Source organism: Natator depressus, chromosome 5, assembly GCF_965152275.1.
Source record: "Natator depressus isolate rNatDep1 chromosome 5, rNatDep2.hap1, whole genome shotgun sequence".
In the NCBI taxonomy this organism is placed as follows: Eukaryota; Metazoa; Chordata; order Testudines; family Cheloniidae; genus Natator; species Natator depressus.
This window is the reverse complement of record NC_134238.1, coordinates 1,972,321-1,997,006: the sequence shown is the minus strand read 5'-3', so window position 1 is coordinate 1,997,006 and position 24,686 is coordinate 1,972,321. Positions and strand designations below refer to the sequence as shown.

The window sequence follows — 24,686 nt, the reverse complement described above, 5'->3', positions numbered from 1 at the left end:
CTTCCCTGAGCAAGGCGCTCACTTAGGTCCTCGCCGCCCCGGGAGCAATTCCGCCCCACTTCCTGTTCTGATGCCTTTTCTCTTTAGTAGAGGTTGCAAAGGGTCTGACTTGAATAATTTGTTTTCTGGGGTTGATTTACTGGGTGAGCAGGCCCATCCAGCTGATATCAGTCTGTCCTGCAAAGGGCAGAGCTGATTCAGTGCAAGCTCACCTTGGGAGAATCCCATGAGTTTCAGCATGAAATACTGCATTCAACAAAGGGCAAAGCAGAGAGCCTGGATCACATGGTCTATATCCAGGGAGGCCAGTGAGGATAACAGTTATACAGTGTGTCTGTCCTGCCCTTTAATATGGAGCTGTAGTTGCTGGTGACTACAGGTCCCAGATCGCAATAATCAACCTTGTCCTGAGCAACCTGGCCTGTTGCTGCGGCTTGTAGCTGCTGCGCAACACCAAGGAATTAAAAATAAGGGCATGTGCCAGCTAAGCTGTATTATTAAAATTAGGCATGGCCCTTGGGCTCCTAGCAAGTTGTCAGCACAGCCCTCAGGTGAACACAATTTGAGCATGCCTGATCTACAGGGCATCACTCGAATTTGGGACACCTGATATAATAACCAGTTTGAACTGTGGGCCTTGGGAACAGATCAGCAGAGCAATGAGAGGCTGCATGGTCATGTGGACAGGAGGCCGGCCTGGTTTCCTTTCTTGGCTCTGCTTCTGAGTCAGCGAGCTTTGGGCAGGTCACTTGATTTCTCTGTATTGTGTCTTAGTTTACAGATCTGTAAAATAATGATAATGATGCTTCGCTATTTTCCTAAGGAGCTCTGCGATCTATGGGTGAAAAATGTGACCGGAGTGTCACTAAGCAGTAATATTCAATGAGTCCTGGGCAGATGAGGGTACAAGCAGTGCAGCTGAGAACATTTCCTTAGCCCCTATGACTTGTGGAGCTGACTTTGTGCCACCGCAGGATGGTGGAGATACAAAGGAAGAGAGTTGCTTCCTCATGAGGCATCCTTCCTGCACCAGCAAGAAGGTATCTCTCTATAGAGTTCCTAGTGTCCTGGTGTATGTGCAGTCTCCAGTAACCTCTGCTGCTGATCAGTGCTAATATTTAACACTAAGCATGTAACCAAACACATCTAATGACTATTTCAACCATCTCCCTTATCTGTCTGCGCTCCTACGCCCACCCCTTCAAAAATACCACTGGGGCTAAGCGTAGCAATGAGTTAGTTTCTATTTTATGAAATGCAAGTTCACTAAATACAGAAGATACTTAAAATTCTCTGCTTCAGCTTCAAACCTAGTAAACTCTTTGAGACCCGTCAAAACTCCACTATCCAGAGAGCCAACTCTTACGCCTCAGAATGGACAGGAGACAGAGCTCAGACCCTAGATGACCGTGAATTTGTAAACCATTATGCTGGAAGTATTATGCATCCCATCTATGGCTAGTGGCTTTGTGTTCTCATCACTGCATGTGGCACACTTTCTGAAGTGCCCTTATCTCCTTCTATGAGCGTGCAGTGAATGTCAAAGGCGCAATACGCAATGGCTGGTAAGGGATAACCAGTAGGCAGTTCTGCCTCCTTCTGTGCCATAAGCAGCAATTAGTAAGTAGCAAGCAGCCTGTGTCATTCATTGAGCTGTAACTTTCTGGGGCAGTAAGCAATACAATACAGTGTGCAGCTTGCCACTCAGGAGCTCTGCAGGGGATGGGAAACTTGCTAGCTACCCTCTTATAAACTACCTCTGTTTCCTTAGTACCTGAGCTCTCTTGTAAAAAGAATGAGTCATGGCTTAAAAAGCACTATCGTTATTTAAAAACCAAACAAAACGCTCAAATCAAGAGAGTCCTGCAGCCCATGCACAATCCATGACTTTCAAAGCCTCAGAACTGCCAGGTCAAAAGCAATTTCACTGGAACATGGACAGACCTTGTCTCTGTGAGGGAAATTTTCCCATCATTGCTAACATAGGTCAGTGTGGCTGACAGCTTTGTTGGGTAGTGCTGGTGTAGGCAGGCTGCTGCTGGCATTTAACACTGTGTCAGTTACAATTTCCAATATTAACATGGATGTGCTGTATATGCAAAGATGTTAGGAGTATTTAAGGCTACCCAGTATTTAAGGCTGCTCTGCGTTTGTGCGCTCGCTCTCTGTCTCGCTCTCGTGTCTCTCACGTTATTTCACATTCTTTGCTAATTCAAGCAGCCCATAATTAGCACCATTTGAATGAGCTTCATGGCCTGTTCAGAGAAGGTCGTACTCTACTGTGAAGCTCATGTAATACACTTCTTATGGATTAAATTCACACACGGGCCCTTTTTTCCCTTGTTTGTGAATGCTGTTTGGTAATATATGAAAGTGAGATTTGCTGCAGCTGCAGTACTTAAATACTTACATAGAGAAGAGCTGTGCAATGAACTCTAGAGAGACATTTAATTCAGATGAAACCTTAAATGCTATGCTGCTTCTTAAACACCACCGAAAACCTCCCCTGTCTATTGTCCTGATGCTTTCAAACAGCAAGAGAATGGGGTCTGGCTAGCTCAAGGGATTGCTGATGGGATACAGATCCTTTCTCTTCCTGTTTGCTGGTTCAGATCCAGCACATCAGTCCTGGTAGCTGTCTGGTGCAGTGAGTTAAGAGTCTAGTCCAGTTCCAAGTGGATAAATGTCCCCACTTGAATTGTAAAGCTACCTCCTTGGCACAAAAGGGCACCCATTTTTAACAGGCCCAGTTTCCGGAGCCCTTTCCATCCTGCTATGCTACTCTCTCCCCTCTCCAGGATAGGAGATGGGAAAGCATGGGGGAAGCTTGTTCTCCTTTGCCCGTGTTCCACCTGTTCGTGGGATTCATGGAGCTCCACTCTAGGGTGGGTCAATCTGGACCCTTTCATATGCACTAAATTCACTTGCACTCTCACAAGAGATAAGTCACCATGGCACTGCTGATTCTGCATGGGCTGGTATCTCGTGTGGGGATAGTATAGTGCCACCAATCGGACGTTAAGCTCTGGTTACTCAAGCGTTCTCCCAGTCTGTTAACAAATTAGCATGCCAAAGAGTCTAAAAGACTGGATCCAACTTGGAGAGCAGCTGTGCCTTTGGGAGAGAGGATGCCAGGCTACCCTACGGAGGGTATGGGGCAGCAGAGAGCAGCACCAGAGTGGAGAAAACTGCCTCATCTGGGATCTGCCTCCCCCAACTCCCAAAATATGTTCCTGCACCTGGAGACAAAATGGCAGGAGGCCCAGGGAAGCCACTTCCTTCTCTCTTTCCTTAAGCAAATGCCCCAATGCAGATCCGACAGCGAGAGCTGCAAGCTCACACAGCAAGCTTCTCTTCCCTAACCTGTATCCCTTAGCTCGTCCCTGGGAGCATGTGTGGTTAAATTCCTCAGAGCCACTGGTAAAATTCTCACTAGCCCAGTGAGCACACAGTTCTTGGGGAGGGGGAGAGAGGGCTAGTAATGCAAACTGGAAAAGAGAAAAAGGAGTAAAAACATTGAAAGCAAAACCAGAACCAAGCTACTGAAGAGGGAGAGAGCATGAGCAGAGGTGGAACAGTGCAGAGGGAGAATGAACGAAGTGGGTGAAATGGTAGCAACTGTACTGAAGCCCGTGGTTATGAGGGGCCCAATCTGACAATCCAGTGCTCAGGGGGTCAGGCAAGATTGTGGCCTACTGTTCCTGCCCAGGAAGCAATGTGGGCACATGTGTAAGTACACCTGTGTGTGAGGGTGCTGCTGTCCTTCAGATCCTCCCTGGGGAAAGCCAGCTGGGCACCCGGGCAGATGATAATCAGCTTTCAGACTGGCTCGCTAGAGGGTCAACTGCTGTCTGGCAATAAATGTAACCAATAAAGCTGGGGAGAGGAAAGCCAGGATTTTTGCTGTTTTGAAGGCATTTGAATCACTGAAAGACTCATCGAGTGCTGAGAGGTGGGAATGCCACAAGATTAGTAGTTGTGACTAGGCCCCGCGTTTCACACTGTAACTTGCTCTCCTTCCTCTCCCTGTGGCAGATGGTTTGAGCAGTTTGTGATGCAGTGGCTGGATGAGAATGAAGATGTTTCCCTGGAATTCCTGCATGGAGCCCTGGAGAGAGATAAGAAAGATGGGGTACGTAGCTGGATTACTGTGCCCAGGAACCAAATATTACCACAGCAAATTCAGAAGCCTGAATGCGGATGCAGCCATTTTAGCTCACTGAAGAAATGGGAATCTCCTTTATCTTGAGACTTTGTCCCCAGGTCCTCAGGAACCGTTTTAACCTAATAGGGGCTGCAGAGCAATTCATTTACAAGTGGTGGTGGTGCTGCTAATCTGTGTCAGCAAGAGGCTTGGCATTCTCCCACATCCCCATGCCTGTCAGAGAAGTCATTGAAACACATGAATCTAGGGACTTGTCTAATCGTGACAGTGAAAGTGACCTTAATCCATCTGTTCTTTAACCTCACCGAGCACTCCCAGAAGGCGCTGCTGTGCTGTACATAGCCTGTTTGAATGTGGGTGCGAGCCCTCATTTATATTTCTCCATTTAAAAAAAAAATTCTGTGCGTTTTTGTTTCCATGTTGCTCATTAAATGAACAGGCAAACGATGCATTCATGAAAGGTCTCAGCAGTGTAATTGCCAGTCCCAGGTGCTGAGTCATGTCCCTTCCTGGTTTAGACTGCAATTGTCAAAGGGAGATAGGTCTCATAGGTCCTTGAAAATTAGGTTCCAAACTTCTTTGGGACCCTTTGAAAATTCCTTCCTTAATTCTGGGGTGAACATATTCTGCTTTGCAGTTGCCCAGTGCGCACGCAGCAGACAAAGGACAGATACCTGGGAAATACCAGCTGCCTCTCTCAAATCAGTACAAGACACTCAGAAATTACTGTGTGTGTTTTTTGTTTAGTTCCAGCAAACATCTGAGCATGCTCTGTTCTCCTGCTCGGTGGTGGATGTCTTCACACAGCTCAATCAGAGCTTTGAGATCATTAAGAAGCTGGAGTGTCCAGACCCTATGATTGTTGCTCACTATATGAGGAGGTTTGCTAAGGTAACAGCAGTAGCATTTAGCTCTTCGTCTGCCTTCAATTGTATGGAGAACTTTAAAGTACTTTTAGGGCTTCTTATTTTTGATTTTAACCGATAAACGCTGATAAAACATCCCCTGTACAAAAAATAAAAATTTAGAAAACATTGGCATTTCTCCAGTAAACACCAGAAATGCTTACATGTATCTAAGGGCCTGTCTATGTGGAGCGATAACACACACCACAGGGGGGTGATTTCCAAAGCACACTAATGTTTTGCACATTAATTGGTCCATGTAGACCCTGCTACTGTGTACTAAAGGGTCCCTAGTGTCCTTTAACATAGTACTGTTTGAAACAGTACTACATTAAAGTGCAGTGAGGAGCATTACAAAGAGATTATTCATTACAGTATACACAAAGAGAAAGTCCTTAAAAAATCTGATTTTCAGACATCTGCATAAAACGCTCAAATTGCTTAAAAAAAAAAAGCCACCCAAAAATGAAATTAATGAACCCTGAAGAACAGAAGCTAAGAGTTTTGAAGAATCCTGTCTACTCTAAGTTATTTGTTTGATTTTATTTTCGTGTTCTTCTGCAAACATGCTGCATTTCTCAGTCGAAGAGCAGAGCATAACATTATTCCCTGTTGTCTTTGCAGACAATTGGGAAAGTGCTGATGCAGTATGCTGACATTCTCTCCAAGTGCTTCCAGTCCTACTGCTCCAAGGAGAAACTAGTGAGTAACATTTGATTTCCCCCCTCCCCACCTTTAGAAACCCAGGCATCGTTGAGCCGCTCTGCAATAGCTTTAAAATAGCAGGTTAAAGAGTCCTCATACTGCAGCTGGGAAGCCATAAACCTCATCATTGTTGCTCATGTCATCAAGCCCCAGGAGTTTTATGGAGTTAATTTCATTTTATAGGTGAGCAAATCAAAGTTAAGAACATAAGAGAGGCCATACTGGGTCAGACCAAAGGTCCATTCAGCCCAGTATCCTGTCTACCGACAGTGGCCAATGCCAGGTGCCCCAGAGGGAGTGAACCTAACAGGTAATGATCCTCTCGCCTGCCATCCATCTCCACCCTCTGACAAACAGAAGCTAGGGACACCATTCCTTACCCATCCTGGCTAATAGCCATTGATGGACTTAACCTCCATGAATTTATCCAGTTCTCTTTTAAACCCTGTTATAGTCCTAGCCTTCACAACCTCCTCAGGCAAGGAGTTCCACAGGTTGACTGTGCGCTGAGTGAAGAAGAACTTCCTTTTATTTGTTTTAAATCTGCTACCCATGAATTTCATTTGGTGGCCCCTAGTTCTTATATTATGGGAACAAGTAAATAACTTTTCCTTATTCACTTTCTCCACACCACTCATGATTTTATAGACCTCTCTCATATCCCCCCTTAGTCTCCTCTTTTCCAGTCTGAAAAGTCCTGGCCTCTTTAATCTCTCCTCAGATGGGACCTGTTCCAAACCCCTCATCATTTTAGTTGCCCTTTTCTGAACCTTTTCTAAATCCAGCATATCTTTTTTAGAAAAAAGAAAAGGAGTACTTGTGGCACCTTAGAGGCTAACCAATTTATTTGAGCATAAGCTTTCGTGAGCTACAGCTCACTTCATCGGATGCTGTATTTTCCACTTTATGCATCCGATGAAGTGAGCTGTAGCTCACGAAGGCTTATGCTCAAATAAATTGGTTAGCCTCTAAGGTGCCACAAGTCCTCCTTTTTTCTTTTTGCGAATACAGACTAATACGGCTGTTACTCTGAAACATATCTTTTTTGAGATGAGGGGACCACATCTGTACGCAGTACTCAAGATGTGGGCGTACCATGGATTTATAAAAGGGGAATAAGATATTCTCCATCTTATTCTCTATCCCTTTTTTAATGATTCCTAATTGGGCACTTGCTGTGTGTCAGTCCCACCACACCTATGTCAGAGGGTTTACTCTCCATTAAGGAGTGGGAAATAAATGTTCCAGTCCGCATGCACCTTGTAGACTCTGCTGTGATTCCCCTCCCTCCTCAGGCTGCAGCCGCACATGGAATTGTTGAGAGCAGAGATGGACCATTCCTGTCGGGCTCCATGCTTGCACAGGGTGCTTGGCCACGTGACAAGGTGATGGCCAAGGTAGACTCTGCCTGACTTGCTGGGGCTTGGACTCTTCTCCTCATCTTTTCATTCTGAACCTGGGGAACTGCTTTATGGCTGCTGCTATCACCTTTTTCCAGGGCCCTTTGGAGTGAGGCATCCACCCTATTGTCTAAATCTTGTTTTACAGCCATGAAAAGAAATGGGCATGGGACACTCTTTGTAGATCTTTATACTATGTCTGTATCCCATTTGGCTTTCACAAACACTTCCCAGTTTAGTATCCCCTACTTCAAACTAACTTGTTGTTCAACCCCATTTCTAGATCATTAATGGTGGTGGTAAATAAAACTCTGTGTCTGAAATCTGGATGTCTGTCACATGCTGTTCTTGACGCTCTTCTTTAATGAAGCCAGGGGAATGCTCCAGCCTTCTCTTAGCAAATGGGCTTTCTCCCTTTGTGCTCATGTAATTCAGACTCTGTCAGGACATGGCACCAGAGAAGTCACACTCCGATCACAGTGGCTGTAAACGGAGTGATCGATAAGTGCTCCAGCATTCCAGGTGTCACTCGAGGCCGTTAGTTGGTGTATTTTTTTCCTGTGCAGTTCAATAGGTAATGCAGCTGTGGCTGCCCCAAGAGAGTGAAAGAACAAAAATAATGTTGTTCACTCAATTTTCATGTGTTTACCAAGACTTTCTCCCCTTTCTGCTGCAAGTGCTAATTGTTTATACAGGTTTCATTGTTTCTACCCATAATTATTTTCTTCAAAAGAAATAATTTCCCACCATTTTCTTGAAGCAAAGGCCACAGCATGCAAATGGCTTCCACCTGTTGTGTTCACAAATGGTTCAAATCTCCTGTAGTTTCTGAACAGTGCTCTGTGCTGTACCCAACCCGGTAGCCTGCCAGGGATGCGTATAGAATTGGCATCCGTCCATGTTCGGGGAAACTTAACACTGCATTCCCTAAGTGTTCTTTTGCTAATGGCACGCACAAACAACAGTGAATTACCCCAAAGAGACTGTGAAGCCAAAATAGTCCACATCTGATCCGTGCTGGTGTGGTGGAAACCTTAGCTTAATCTCTGGAAGGAAATGCCCATTGTGTGTCCCAGCGTGTAGACATATCCATGAATGACAACAGATGGGGCTGGGACACCGCCATCCCCCAGTTCTGTTCAAGAGGGATGGTCCAAATAAGACAAGCCATTCCACTTCTGTGACCTAGAACTCAGTCAGTCTGCTAGATGCTCCTTTTCTTCAAGACCCACATCAGTGACCTTCCTTACTTATAGATCAGGCAGGAGTTTCCCCATATAAGGACAATTGGAAAGCACCCTTAGAAAATCCCTTGATTGGTAGAAGTAGGGTTTGGCAAAATATAATCCCCTATATAGAAAAGCTTCCATTCAACTGGAAGTCTGGCACTCTCATCAGGAGTGTTACTGGCGCAGAGGATCATCATTCATGGGTGTTTGACTATTTGATCCAGTGGGGAGCTGTTCCCTGTAACCGGGCGGATTTGCTCATATGTCAGGGCACTTAAAACAGAAGATGCGTATCGTCCCCTTCGGATTAATGCCACTTCACCATGGCCTGGCAGTTTTCTACGTCAGATATCTGCCTCTATGCTACAAATCCTCCAAACTGCTACTGGATGGTATTGTCAATTCAAATGCCTCCATGGGTACTGTGTTCAGAGGAGAGATTCTGAATGAGGCAGGCTGAGACGGGTCAGTGCATCCCTTCTCCCTTCAGCCCTAGCTGAGTCCCACGCTAGAGATGTTTGGGATCTGCTACATAGAGTCCCTTAATTGCAAATGGGGGAGCTTGAGCAGATAAATTTTTCCCCCTCACCGATGCGTGAATTTCTGGGAGCGGCCACTTCGTTGAGCAGCACCTCCCCTTATGATCTGTATGCAGTTCAGATCTGCACAGGTCAGAGTTGAGAGCCTGGGGGCAATGTCAGAATGGACTCTTGCAGGAGGGCAGCTGCCAGTTGTCTACTTGATCAGCCAGTTGTCTACTGGAGCAACCCCTTAGCCACTGATTGGCATGTCTGCAAGCAGCTGCCCCCTTTCCTGGTTGGAAAGAGGGACTTTCCTCCTAAGCTTTGTTAGCACTGAAATCTGCCCCTGCCCTTCCTCTTCCTTTACATGCTGGGGGAAATTCTAGCCCTGGCTATGCCAGTGAAAGAACAAAGTGTTGTCACCCTAATCAGTAACAAGACTTTGCCATTGCCTCCTTCAGCCCTGCATCCTGATGAACAACATTCAGCAGCTGAGAGTGCAGCTTGAGAAGATGTTTGAGGCCATGGGTGCTAAGGAGGTAAGAGCACTAAAATTGGCTACTTACGCCCATAACTACTGGTTTACCTAGAGCCTCCAGTAAAGATTAGGGCCCCATTGCTCTAGGTGCCAGGCTGTGAGAGTGAAAGGACAGCCCTTGCCCTGAAAATCTTTGTCTAATTGAACACAGCAGCAGGGTTTTCAAACAACAGACAGGAGCCGGGGTGGGGGGTGGGGGGGGGAGGACAAGTAGTAATAAGACAGTAATAAGAATATGCATTAACGTGGGCACAACAAGATGTTTTCAAGTCTGTTTTTTAGGAATGTCGACAAACTCTCCCCGTTATGGGCACAAGTCATTTTGTGCAGTGTATAAAGGAAGGTCAGTAACTTGGTTGGGAGTAAATGACGTACATTTAATATATTCTAAAAACCGCACATGCTGTGTAATTCACCTGTCTCATTCTTTGGGTCACTAAGAAAGTGTTTGCCAAGCTAGATTTATTGCGCTGTTCCTGTGACTCTCTTGTTCAGAGGGTAGCAAGTTTCAGAGACATGAAAGAATTTTGTTTCAGTTGCTGTTTGTGAAGAGAGGATGCTCAGCTATAATGTATATCTTTTTTCCTCTCTCTCTCTCTCTCTCTCTCTCTCTCTCTCTCTTCATTGCTTTTCAAGACTCGGGATGATGAAGAAAAGAACATTGATCATGTTAGGAAAAAATCTTTTTCAGAGCCTCAGGGCATTTTCTTTAGCTGTGACGTGCTAGACCCTGCGCTGTCATCTGCACGCCAAGGGGAGAGTTCAGGGGTGGTGTTTCACTGAAGTGCAGTTCAGCTTTTTGACTCTGCACTGTTGTTTCCAAGTCTCTCTCGTGCTCAGTGGCATAATTCTAAGAAGTGACAAATGCTTGTTTTAAAAAAAACAAAACAAAACAAAACAAAAAAAACCCTGCTAAATGTTTCACCGGCTAATGCAAGGATGACAGCAAAGAGGTTTTCTTCACAGTGGAGCACAGTTCTCCTCAAACTAAATGTCCCAGCAACCCAGACTTCTGTATTGCACGGGGTGCACCCAGCCTTGATATTACATCAGTAATGGCCACAAAGGGCCAATTTTTCAGAACAATTGCTCCCATGATTAAACGTATGTAAATGGTTTTATGAAGGCATCACTCACATGTACAAGGGGTCACCACTAAGAAATCAGCATTTGCCAAGTTACCCAACAGTGCTATCAGTTAGCCACAGTATTTCCTTATACTTACAATGGGAAATAACTTATTATCTCAAATGGCTGGTGGTAAACTGTATTTAATGACAATATAAACTATTTCACTTAGCCTGGGTAAGATCACCCTCTGGGAAAGGTGCATCTTTCAGCACAGAATCTCAACAATGCCTATCCCAGCACTTTCCCGGTGAATTGAGAAATCATAGAGGGGGTTTCAGCTTGCACCACAGGTTCACAGGAGAGTCCTGTGGCCAGCACTGGGGGTGTGCAAATCTCTGCATTTTCACACTCATTCCTAATGCTGCATAATGACTCAGCACTTCATGAGCATACAAGATCACATAAATGAAATAACCAGCGCATGTCGAACTGTTTGGTGTAAGGTACAGTGCAGTGTGTGTAACGTACTGGAGTGTTTAGGGTACATAGGTTCTGCACTCCGTCTGTGGTACACTAACACTCCACCTCTGTCCAGACAGTCGGTGCTCAGGGTGCTGAGACTCTAGCTGGAACACGAATGCAGATCTCAGCTGTGATATCACATGGCAATCGTCCAGAACAAAACTACATTTATCCAAAAACTCATGACCTTCCTGCGCTCCGTCTGCTGCGAGCTTCTCCCTCCCAGCCCAGCTTGTCCCTTTGCAGCATCCTCCATTGAAAGCCGCCTCCTGTAGTGACACGAAAATGGCTGAGAAACTGACACTAAACTGGGAGGAGAGGTAGATACGGCTGGAGGGTAGGGATAGGATACAGAGGGACCTAGACAAATTAGAGGATTGGGCCAAAAGAAATCTGATGAGGTTCAACAAGGACAAGTGCAGAGTCCTGCACTTAGGGCGGAAGAATCCCATGCACCGCTACAGACTAGGGGCCGAATGGCTCAGCAGCAGTTCTGCAGAAAAGGACCTAGGGGTTACAGTGGACGAGAAGCTGGATATGAGTCAGCAGTGTGCCCTTGTTGCCAAGAAGGCCAATGGCATTTTGGGATGTATATGTAGGGGCATTGCCAGTAGATCGAGGGACGTGATCGTTCCCCTCTATTCGGCACTGGTGAGGCCTCATCTGGAGTACTGTGTCCAGTTTTGGGCCCCACACTACAAGAAGGATGTGGAAAAATTGGAAAGAGTCCAGTGGAGGGCACCAAAAATGATTAGGGGACTGGAACACATGACTTATGAGGAGAGGCTGAAGGAACTGAGATTGTTTAGTCTGCGGAAGAGAAGAATGAGGGGGGATTTGATAGCTGCTTTCAACTACCTGAAGGGGGGTTCCAAAGAGGATGGCTCTAGACTGTTCTCAGTGGTAGCGGATGACAAAACAAGGAGTAATGGTCTCAAGTTGCAGTGGGGGAGGTTTAGGTTGGATATTAGGAAAAACTTTTTTACTAGGAGGGTCGTGAAACACTGGAAGGCATTACCTGGGGAGGTGGTAGAATCTCCTTCCTTAGATATTTTTAAGGTCAGGCTTGACAAAGCCCTGGCTGGGATGATTTAGTTGGGGATCGGTCCTGCTTTGAGCAGGGGGTTGGACTAGATGACCTCCTGAGGTCCCTTCCAACCCTGATATTCTATGATTCTTCAGTGGTCTCCCTGCACTGTGGGATTATACAAGGAGGAGGAGATGTGCTGGGAACTCTGGCTCAAACCCTGTGACTCTCAAACCTGGGGAGAAAAAGAATGCAAATGACATGGTGAGCAACTGGAATATAGTTTACTCAATATATTAGAAAGTTTTCCTGGGAGTGAAACTCTTTGCTACATGCTGTTTGTTCACCTCATCCACTTGCCACTGTTCACCAGAAATACTTCATTTAACTTGTGCCGAGTACGTGAAGTAGCTGACCTCCCCAGGGTTTTCCTCTTGGGATGCATTTAGTACTTTGCTGCATAGATTAAAACCCTGCCAGATCCTCTGTTCCGCTAGCCTAGACTGCTTTGTTCTAGTTTATTTAGTGGCTGCTCTGACAGTGATTAGTCCTGGCTGGTGAATATCAGTTAGTGAGAGGACGACTCTGAAAATGGAGATAATTATGTGCTCTGGAAATACTTCATCTTGTGCAAAGTTTTTGTCCTCTCCTTCAAGAAGGACAATTACTTGGTGTTTACAAGAGGTGCATACAGCATCCATACTTCAAACAGTGGTTGGCACTAAAATGTAAACATTGCCCTCACTGCTGTCTAAAAAGCAATAAGAGGAGCTATTTCCCTGTAAAGAATAAGAAAATGTTACGGTGAGGTCACATCAATGCTCTCAGTAAATGTTTATTTTTGGGTGTTACCCAAGGTGGTATGGCCGACTGAAAGCACCCAGGCAGTGTTCCTGTAATTATACTAATAAATTAGGAGTTGCAGGTAGACAAATCATGGAAGTTAGGAGTTGTAGCTGGTGAGAAAGATTCAATGAATTTAAGATAGCATGCACCTTTGACTACTTCAGCTGCTTTCTGTTCACCTAATCCATCCACACATGGAGTACTTCTAATATTACAAAGCTCTGAACAGGTTTCAAATAGTTGTTCCTTCTCTTCCCAAATGTGAAATCCTATTCCTGCCTGCATTCCTTGTACTCTCCCTAAAACATTACCCAAGGATATCAGCTGTGCGATAAGGCAGCATTCAGCCCTAAACCCCTGGGCGTAATACCCAATATCTTGTAGCCTCAATGGGTCACAAGCTGGAGCACAAAAGATCTGGAAAATCCTCCTTCCAGTGTGGTGTACTGCCCTGGTTTCCCACCTTGGAAGATCCCAAGAGATTCCCTCATTCAAACTACAACATTATACTTGATTGAAAAGCTCTCTTAGATCATTTTTAGAGTTTTATACCACTTTATTTTTCTCCCTTTGAGCCTGTGCAGTGGATCTCATGCTGCTAGGACAACTTGACTTAGAGGGATACAAATATTATCAATATAGCTTCCAAAAACCTCTCCCAAATGTTAGGTGTTCGAGGAAAAATAGCGTTTCTGAAATTATTTGTAGTGGTAAAAGCATAATACACAATGATGTTGTGGTGTAAATGTTGTAGGCACAGATTCTATGGTGATGGCAGTCATATATGTTCACTGATGTCACTGACATAACTTTGGAGTAACTTGTATAATTCAGGTTTCAGAGTAGCAGCCATGTTAGTCTGTATTCGCAAAAAGAAAAGGAGGACTTGTGGCACCTTAGAGACTAACCAATTTATTTGAGCATAAGCTTTCGTGAGCTACAGCTCACCTGATCGGATGCATTCAGTGGAAAATACAGTGGGGAGATTTATAAACATAGAGAACATGAAACAATGGGTGTTACCATACACACTGTAACAAGAGTGATCACTTAAGGTGAGCTATTACAAGCAGGAGAGCGGGGGGGGGGAGGGGGAACCTTTTGTAGTGATGATCAAGGTGGGCCATTTCCAGCAGTTGACAAGAACGTCTGAGAAACAGTGGGGGGTGGGAATAAACAAGGGGGAAATAGTTTTACTTTGTGTAATGACCCATCCACTCCCACTGTATTTTCCACTGAATGCATCCGATGAAATGAGCTGTAGCTCACGAAAGCTTATGCTCAAATAAATTTGTTAGTCTCTTAGGTGCCACAAATACTCCTTTTCTTTTTGTATAATTCACTCATTCCTTCACACATGCATAATGTTTTTCTGAAAGCTCTGCTTTAGGAATTATTTTGGGGAAGGCCTCTGGCCTGTGTTACACAAGAAGTCAGACTAGATGATCACAGTGGTCCCTTCTGGCCTTGGAATCTGAATATCTTTGAATGTGGCAGTCATAAAGTCATGCAAGTAAAGCATTCATGCCACCTGTGCTGTTTTCTCTTCACCCCTCATGTTGTTCTACAGACCTCTGCTTGGGAATGGTACAAACAGTCTGACAGTGGGCAGTGTAATACTTTCTATTTTCATTCGTCAGGAACGACTTTGCAGCCCACTCCTACCTTCTTCTGCCTTTCACAAGTTATGCAATCATTAACTTCTGCAGGATAAAAAAACCCATGTATTGCACTGCCCACTGTCACGAATTCTCGATATGCTGCACAAGCCCAATTAAAAGATGTAGAAACTTAGATTTTTATGAAGTACAAGCCTCTCAGAGAAAATATCTGAGAAGAAGGATATTTACAGTAGAACATCAGAGTTACCAGAATTACAAACTGACCAGTCAACCACACACCTCATTTGGAACCAGAATTACACAATTAGGCAGCAGCAGACACACACAAAAAAGCAAATACATTACAGTACTGTGTTAAATGTAAACTACTAAAAAAATAAAGGGAAAGCAGCATTTTTCTTTTGTATAGTAAAGTTTCGAAGCTGTATTAAGTCAATTTTCAGTTGTAAACTTTTGGAAGAACATCCATAATGTTTTGTTCAGAGTTACAAACATTTCAGAGTTATGAACAATCTCCATTCCTGAGGTGTTCATAACTCTGAGGTGCTACCGTATTGAGCCTTGAGAATAAGGTCTTCATTAGACTTGTCTTCCTCCAGTTTTCATGCCCTTGGCTATCAGCTAAGCTGTATGAAAAATGCTCCAGTTAAACATACTCTCTTCTTGGTGTTCAGACAGATTTATTCCTCATTTTAAATGCTCAGTCACCTGTATGACAAACCCCAGGATAGCTGAAGAACAGCCTTGACTTTGTTATAACAGCTGTGGGAAAGCATTCCTTGGGTCCAGGCTCCTGCTAAGAGTTTCTTGTCCTGCTGAGTTCTTCAGTCTTGTAATTCCTCTGTCAAATCCACACTAGAGTTAGAAATGCATATTGCTGGCTTTGCTCAGCCCTCCATCTTCTCCCTTTCCTGAAAGGTGGGGAGAGGTGAGTGATCCTTGGGACCATGTGACATAAGCCTGTGATAAAGATAAAAACCAATATATTGTGTCTTTTTAAAGAAGGTCTCAATCTGTTTTAGCTTATCAAAAAGAAGTGAGAGGTGGTGTCTTGATTACAGTGTATAAGTACCTATGCAGGGAGAAAGTGCTGGTACCAAAGGGCTTTTTAATCTAACAGCAAAAGGCATGACAACCATCAGTAGGTGGACGTTAGTCAGACAGAATCAAATTTAGAAATAAGGCCCAAACTGTTACCAGCAAGGGGATTAACCATGGGAACAATGTGCAGTGGTAGAGTCTCCGTTTCTTGATGGCTTCAAATAGAGACAGGATGCCTCATCTCTGAAAAAACAGGTAATATGTTCTGGCTTCATGTGTAAGGTGGGTGTTGAGAGTCTCCATTCATTGTCTGGACACTGCTTTTAGATCCTCAAACAAGATGCTGTAGAAGTGCCAAATATTAGTCCTATTAGAATTAGAGCATTTGTTCAGAATTATTCACCATGTAGTCTAGACTGTCTCATGTTTCATAGAAAGAGAACATTTTTATTAGCTTTCTTTCTCAGTGTCACGCTCCATGCACCCAGAATGAGGGAGATTGCAAAACTCCATAAGGCAGTGGAGTTCCTGCTTCCAGCAGAAATGCCATGGTCATGATATGCATTACAATGCGCCAACTTTCTAATATTTCTTGCTGCTCCGCTCTGCAAGCCAGGTTTATTGTGCAGTCCAAGTGGCATTTCCTGTTCTCATGGATAGCTGGTACACTTGACATTCATTGACGAAGCAGCAAAGTAGATATTAGTTCCTTTAGGAACCTTTATCAGTGCTTCACCATATTGGCAGAGAAGAGTTTCCAGCTACACTGAAAGCTGAAGGAAGTCTATGAAGGACTGTAACTTGTATCTAATTCGGATACAGAAATAGTAGGCACCAGTCTCATGCCCTTCTAATGGACCTAAATCACGTTCAGTTAATCCCCTGCAGTTTGTGTGGAGCCAGGGAATGCCAATACCAGCCATTAAGGAGCTATTTAATACATTATCTAGACTTTTCCTCCTTATGTGTTAGTAGCTGTTCAGAAGAATCAACATCTCCATAATGACAAAGGACTTTTCTGCCACTGAGCTGAGAAATTCAGCACCACAGCTGGTTTTCCTTCCACTATCACTTAGTGACAGGTTTCAGAGTAGCAGCCGTGTTAGTCTGTATTCGCAAAAAGAAAAGGAGTACTTGTGGCACCTTAGAGACTAACAAATTTATTAGAGCATAAGCTTTCGTGGGCTACAGCCCACTTCATTGGCTGCATAGAGTGGAACATATAGTAAGAAGGTGTGTATATATATATATACACACACATACAGAGAAGGGGGAAGTTACCATACAAACTGTAAAGGAGTACTTGTGGCACCTTAGAGACTAACCAATTTATTTGAGCATGAGCTTTCGTGAGCTACAGCTCACTTCATCAGATGAAGTGAGCTGTAGCTCACGAAAGCTCATGCTCAAATAAATTGGCTAGTCTCTAAGGTGCCACAAGTACTCCTTTTCTTTTTGCGAATACAGACTAACACGGCTGTTACTCTGAAACCATACAAACTTGTAAGAGGCTAATTAATTAAGATGAGCTGTTATCAGCAGGAGAAAAAAACTTTTGTAGTGATAATCAAGATGGCTCATTTAGACAGTTGACAAGAAGGTGTGAGGATACTTAACATAGGGAGATAGATTCAGTATGTGTAATGACCCAGCCACTCCCAGTCTCTATTCAAACCCAAGTTAGTGGTATCTAGTTTGCATATTAATTCAAGCTCAGCAGTTTCTCCTTGGAATCTGTTTTTGAAGCTTTTCTGTTGCAAAATTGCCACCCTTAAATCTTTTACTGAGTGGCCAGAGAGGTTGAAGTGTTCTCCTACCGCTTTTCGAATGTTCTGATTCCTGATGTTGTGTCCATTTATTTGTTTGTGTAGAGACTGTCCGGTTTGGCCAATGTACATGGCAGAGGGGCATTGCTGGCACATGATGGCATAGATCACATTGGTAGATGTGCAGGTGAACGAGCCCCTGATGGCGTGGCTCATGTGATTAGGTCCTATGATGGTGTCACTTGAATAAATATGTGGACAGAGTTGGCATCAGGCTTTGTTGCAAGGATAGGTTCCTGGGTTAGTGTTTTTGTTGTGTGGTTGCTGGAGAGTATTTGCTTCAGGTTGGGGGGCTGTCTGTAAGCGAAGACTGGTCTGTCTCCCAAGATCTGTGAGAGTGAGGGATCATTTTTCAGGATAGGTTGTAAATCTTTGATGATGCGCTAGAGAAGTTTTAGTTGGGGGCTGAAGGTGTCAGCTAGTGGCATTCTGTTATTTTTTTGGTTGGGCCTGTCCTGTAGAAGGTGACTTCTGGGTACTCTTCTGGCTCTGTCAATCTGTTTTTTCACTTCAGCAGGTGGGTACTGTAGTTTGAAGAATGCTTGATAGAGATCTTATAGGTATTTTGTCTCTGTCTGAGGGATTGGAGCAAATGCAGTTCTATCTTAGAGCTTGGCTGGAGACAGTGGATCGTGTGGTGTGTCCTGGATGGAAGCTGGAGGCATGTAGGTACTTAGTGGCTACTAATGTGTAATGAGGAAAAAGCTAGAAACTTTTTTAATCAGTGTCAGTAGCAGTCTTGTGAATCACACCTGAAACAGGGGGGCGGGGGATCAGTTTAGAGGAGAGAGAGTGCTACAGGGATCTTGAGTTTGGGTCTGCAGCCCCTTGGCCAGAAGCACTGTAAAGGCCTGAGTGTTCATCCCCTAGGTGAAGTGTTGTTCCCAGATATCCTCTCTAGCCAATGCAAAACTTGGTGATACTAGGATACCGGGGAGCCATGTTCTGCTCTCTGACGGGAGGGCAGGGTCACTGCTACAAGAATAAAGTAGTAAGACGCAGCCTGAATGCACTCAATGCATCCTCTGTGGTAACCATGTTCTGAGAGCCCCTAGCCTCTGTCTGTCAGGAGCTGGCAATGGGCGACAGGGGATGGGTCACTTGTTGATTGCCTGTTCTGTTCATTCCCTCTGGGGCACCTGGCATTGGCCACTGTCGGGAGACAGGAGACTGGGCTAGATGGACCCTTGGTCTGATCCACTGTGGCCGTGCTTATGTAACTTTCCACAGTAAAATAACTCACCAGTTGCACAGGGCATGAGCTCAACATTCCAAGGGTCAGGAGTTGCAATGTACCGTCGCTGTCCTAGATGCGGACCTAAAAAATCCTGTGGATTCAGTACGGACACAGCCTGTAGCTATAGAAGAAATAGCAGAATATAAGGAGTGGTGGGTGATCAGTACAGTCCTGCTGGCTTGCATTAGAAGAGAGCTGATTCTCTAGTTCAGCTGGCAAAGCATTTGTCTGAAATGTCACAGTGAGTCAGGCTGATCCTGAGTCCCACTCCCCCAGGCGGTGGGCTGAGTTCAGAGGAGTAATGGTGCTGTAAATTACACATGCTGCATTGGAGACTCTGTAAACTGATGGGGTCTTACATGCCTGCGAAATGGAAGGGGGCCGGGTGGTAGAAAGAAAAGCAACCACTAGGAGGCTGTATACCTAGCTTTGTCACCTGTGAGTTGGGCCCAAAGCCTCTAATTAGCATGGTTAGATCGGGGGCTATCTTCGTTGCTGTCTGTATGGAGAAATAGGTGCACAGGGAATAACATTACAAACTCACATTAATAAAGCAGGAAAGTCACTGCAGTCAGCGCTTCACTCCTGAGACTCATAAATAAACCAACAGCTGCTGTTTCTTTCTCTGTTTTTGAAAGCAGATCTAGAAGACTGGTCAGCACACTTTCTAACACCTGTTAAAATCTGGATTTTCCCAACTAGTTTACTAAAGGGAAAGGAGTGAATCCCATTCCAAATCTCTGTATTTCCCTTGAGGCTTTCCTTTCTCTGATAGATGCTAAAGAAAACAAGCAGGGCTCCAGTACAGAATGGGGTAGCAGGAACTCCTGTTGTGCTTAATTCCTGTCTAGCTCCAATACTGGGATTTAGCCTAGAAACCTAAGCCCCTGAATTCTAGCCACCGCACTGCCATTGCAACAAGTGAATGTACAGGAGGTCTAAGTTGGAGGGCAGGCTGGAGTTCTAAAGTCCCAATTCACAAACAGCAGAGGCATTTCATTTATGCTTAAGAACCAGAAGCGCTGATGTAACCAGAAGTGATCCTATCTCACGTTCACACAGCATTTCCAGTCCAGAGGATCCCAAAGCACTTCACACACTCTGCATGAGCAGGCATCGCTGCCCTGCTGAAACGCAACCACCTAAGGCTGGAGAGTGGCAACCACCAGCATCAGGCACACTGCACAAATGCAGAAGAGGGAAATTATGGGCTATGGATCGTGGAGCAAACCAGGACTCTTAGGGCAGGGGTCAAGAGATCAGTACCATTCATGCAGTACAGACAGGATCTCAGGGTTTAATGCGTCAGCTGAAAGACTCGCACACAGTGAACTTGACTGTATCGCAGTCTGACTCAGGAGTATTCAGGGCTGATCACTAAGGGGCCAGATCTTCATGTGCTCAGGGTCCACAACATATTTTCCAAAGTGCTCAGCACATAACCACTCCCTTTGTGACACTTACTGCCAGATTTTCAAAAGAGTGGGGAACCTGTGGCCTTATTCCCCATGCTCCACTGAACTGCAGCCTGAAGTCTGTGTAATGACTCTGGCGGTGGAAGGTGGCGCAACTACTCTCAAATTCACACACGGAGAAACAAACCCCAGTGAAAAGCCCCACTTTAAAGAAGCCAGTCTTAAATTAAACCTATAGCCCCAAGGTGACTCAGAACCCAAAGGTATATATCGCAGTAACACAGCACAGTCTGGGTTCTGTGCCGGAAAGGTTTAAATGTTTCTTTATTTCTTAACTCCACGAGTATCAGGAAAAGGGATGACTTTGAGAAGAGGTGGCGGAAAGTAGGAGCCAAAGTAACATTTGTTCATGGCTCCCAAGTTCTATGGGGAAGTCTCTAGAGCAGCTGGCCATGAACTCTACAGTGGTGCCTGGGAAAGGATGCTAGTATACACATTTTGAGGATATTTCATGTGCTTTTCTACCATTTAGTCAGCACTGGGTAATGGTGCTTTGGGGAACAGCAAACCAACCTCGACTTTCCAGCTAAGCTCTCTCCTTTTGTCCACAGCTGGACCCAGAAGCAAGTGACAATCTCAAAGAGCTCCAGGTGAAACTGAACAATGTTTTGGATGAACTCAGTGTTGTGTTTGGTAACAGGTGAGTACATCTAGCTTCTATAACCATAGAAACATTCCTTTCCTTCCACTCCAGCTGCATCTCTTGTGAGACTGAGATGAAAGTAAAACACATGGCAACTGCACAATGTGTTTCTGTTTTAAATCAAATTCATGGCCCTGAATTTGCTCAATTCTCCATCTGAAGAATTGAGACACTTTCAGAAAATTGTATCTGTTGTGTTCATTGCTCTGCCTGGGAACAGTACATCAGAATCTGAATTGTGAAATGTATTTGGATTACATATATTGCTGATCCTGCTGCTAACAGCACTTGTGTCTCTGGGAGAATTGAGCCCTGCTCTTCTTTGCTCTGAAAGCAGTTTCCAGTTCAACATTCAGAGAGTGATATTCCTGTTTAAATGCAAACAGTCTGTTAAAGCATGTAACAGCCGAATGCTTTCTGATTGTTAAATGAGGATTGAAATCGGAAGGAAACTGGCTTAGCGTTTGTGTTTCACGCTGAGACCCAGTACTCTAATGTTGCAAAGGTGAGCACTTTTTTATAGGCTGGTCAGTCATTGGCGGACAAGCACCAAAAGTGTTGCTAGTGGCAATTAAAAGCTTTATTTACAAATCATAGATACAAACTACCTGTGGCAAGGATTGTGCGTCAGCTCTCGCAATTCTACAGTGAGCACAAAAGTTGCAGCTTAAGCAAGAATGGAAGGCTGAAGACTCTTCCCCTCTGCTGGATGTTCAGGCCACTGTCGGGAGGCATGGATTGAGTATCAACTGGCCATGAATATGTTTAGCCTGCAAATTAGAAGAAGGTTTCTGACCATCAGAGAAGTCAGGTTCTGGAACAGCCTCCCAGCAGGAGTAGGGGGGGAAACAACCTAACTAGTTTTAAGGTGGAGTTTGATAAATTTATGAAGGAATTTATAGGCTGGGGTGGCCTATGATAGCAGGAGGCTGGACTTGATGAGCCAGGAGTTCCCTTCCAGTCTTATGTTCCTAAGTAAAATGTCCCCCAACTGATCCAGTCTATTAATCTTTGAAAATAACTATTCCCCATGATAAGGACTGTTCATCTCATCTATGCCCTGTAAAAAGATTAATGCAGGCACATCCAGTAGTGTAGCTCCCACCTGGGTGGTGAGAATAAAAGCTCAGCCTGACTGCTTTGCTTCCCATCCATACATTTGTAGTATTTATGATCATCAGTTACTTTGTGGGACTTGTTGACACACAGCTGCATTTTCAGCATATGAAACTGGTAACTAAGTGTGTAACTCCCATTGCTATTCATGGATGGTGGCAGCAGGAGATGGGGAGATACGAACACATAGAACTGAGTCAATGACATTCATAATTAGATGGCGGATAAGTGAGAAATCATAATTAGTGGGTTAGTATTGTTATCTGACACTTGTCTTCACAGTACCAATGTTACAAGACAATTAGGGTGGACTCTTGGCATTTGAAAATGTAATTTACAGAGATTATGCAGGATCAGCACATGTATCAGGGAGTGTTTCAGAAACGTGTGCCAGCAAGAGAGAGAGATTAACCAGTCAATGGGGTTCAGCTGCTTCATTTATTCAGAAGTGATGGCATCAAATTAAAAGTGGAAGGGCAGCTTACTGTGCAAGACAGATCTTCTACTCAGGGATGTAACTGAGAGGTAGCGTAGGTGTCCTCGCTAGAGTAGAAAGCGTCTGTACAAATGGCAACTCCTGGGACACTTTGCACCTCTTATGCATCAGATCTGAGCTTTTTTCATGTTTGAGGGATAGCTGCAGTGGCTGAGGAAACAATGACATCTAAATTCCCTGCTCCCTCTGACCTGAGGAAGCGCCATCACAGAGCACAGGATGATAGAGCCTTGTTTGGTCAAAGAGCCATATTTAGTGCATTACTGATGGACCAAATATAGTCTTCAGCGCAAGGATGGATAGTGGGAGAGTAATTCACCCCAAGGCATGATCCCACACCCACCTCTTCCCACCCTCACGTTGGCTTCTGGAAGGGCTGTAGGCTTCCAACACTGCATAACAATACCCTCACCCCAAGACCAGTCGGGGAGGGCCTGCATGGCAGCTCGGATATTCCAGTACATTGTCTTCAGGAGCCTAGGTACAGATTCAAAGGGGAAGAGATGAGCTTTCTCAACAGCAGGCCTGGAGCACTCCCTTTGCTATCTACAGAGCCCCGCTTTGCTGTACCGTTCCCCCAGAGAATGCAAACCAGGAATTCTTGGGTTTCGGTGACTTGGCACAGCTGCATGGTCATTTTCACGGAAGCTGGTGTCTTCCCCTGTGTTTGGAAACCTCCACTTCCCTGGGCCAGCTGGAGGAAAGGGTCCAGACCAGAAGACTCAGCTCACTGGGGCTAAAAGAAGCAGCTGCTGTTGGAACCTGAGAAGCTGATAATTTCTTGTTTATATACAGCCCACCTCATTCCCAAGCACAGATCCCTGCAATATGAGGCCTCTCATAGACTTTAAGATTAGAAGGGACCATCATGATCATCTAGTCTGACCTCCTGAACAACTCAGGCCACAGAATCTCACCCACCCACTCCTGTAACAGACCCCTAATCTCTGGCTGAGTTACTGAAGTCCTAAAACCATGATTTACAGACTTCAAGTGACAGAGAATCCACCATTTATACTAGTTTAAACCTGCCAGTGACCCGTGCCCCATGCTGCAAAGGAAGGCGAATCTATGCCGCAATCTGACCTGAGGGGAAATTCCTTCCTGACCCCAAATATGGCAATCAGTGAGACCCTGACATGTGGGCGAGACCCACCACACTCTGTACCATCAATCTGATCGAGCTGCCTGTGTGCCCACAATTGGCTGCTGCAGTGTTGCATGCTGGCACTCCGCTCGAGTGCCACACCGGGGCGTTCCCACTCTCTCGAGCTCCGCAGCAGTGTCTGAGAGGTGAACGTGAGAATAGAGGCAGAATAGAAAGAGAGAATCCTGGCTCTGGGGTTGCTTCAATGGAGTAGGATGCTAGAAATCAGCAGGACGTTTTGATGCACTGGGGGGAGGCTGCTCCATGGTGGGGGAAGAAGGCACTGGGAGGGTGTAGGTGGAAAAGTCAGTGGGGCACGGAGCATAGTGAGTAGCAGAAACCGAGGGTGCATGTTTTGAAAGGACAGAGGCCCACCTATGCCACAGGTGCCCTGCTGATTCAACACTATAGGAAATCAGGCCCCTTATTTAGGTGCCCAAATATAGATTTAGGAGCCAGCTTTAGAGACACACACACACCCGCCCCCATGTTCGGCTGATCTGGTGGGGTAAGGGGTGTTAAACCTTGGCTGCAACCCCTAGCACTTCTTACATGTTCAAGACCCTACACAAACATTCATTGAATGCCACACTTACCATCTATTGTCAGTAATAATTGCCTTAAATATCAAGATGGGTGAGGCGATACCTCTGATTGGATCAGCTTCTTCAGTAAAAGATATGACCTCACCCACCTTGTCTCTCGAATACCCTGGGACAAGCACAGCTACAACTATATTGCCAACTTAAATGTCACAGCATTTCCCTGTATTCCCAGCTGATGTGTTGAAGGCTCTGCTGCAGTATTCCCCACGTTAAACCACTACATTAGATTCTTCTGGACTGTCTGCAGCAGTGGTTCTCAAACTTTTGTGCTGGTGACCCCTTTCACACAGCACACCTCTGAGTGCAACCCCCCCCCCCATAAAGTAAAAGCACTTTTTGTATATTTAACACCATTATAAATGCTGGAGGCAAAGCGGGGTTTGGGGTGGAGGCTGACAACTTGCGACCCCGCATATAATAACCTTGTGACCCCCTGAGGGGTCCCAAGCCCCAGTTTGAGAACCCCTGGTCTGCAGTAACTAAGTTGGTTGCCATCTACTGATAGTGGTTGTGACAAGCTAATTTCCCTAATGGACGTGGCTGGGATCT

The 24,686-nt window shown here is 45.1% G+C and overlaps 1 protein-coding gene across 5 annotated transcripts in view; it reads left to right on the top strand.

The window, feature by feature from the left end:
- UNC13B (unc-13 homolog B) overlaps positions 1-24,686 on the top strand; it is a 400,249-nt gene that overhangs the window by 333,162 nt on the left and 42,401 nt on the right. For all 5 annotated transcript variants that reach the window (XM_074952218.1, XM_074952216.1, XM_074952217.1 and 2 more), the window contains 5 exons: positions 4,036-4,132; positions 4,913-5,056; positions 5,695-5,772; positions 9,387-9,464; positions 20,682-20,770. In XM_074952218.1, coding sequence (XP_074808319.1) covers positions 4,036-4,132; positions 4,913-5,056; positions 5,695-5,772; positions 9,387-9,464; positions 20,682-20,770 — 486 coding nt within the window. The remainder of the gene's footprint in view (positions 1-4,035; positions 4,133-4,912; positions 5,057-5,694; positions 5,773-9,386; positions 9,465-20,681; positions 20,771-24,686) is intronic.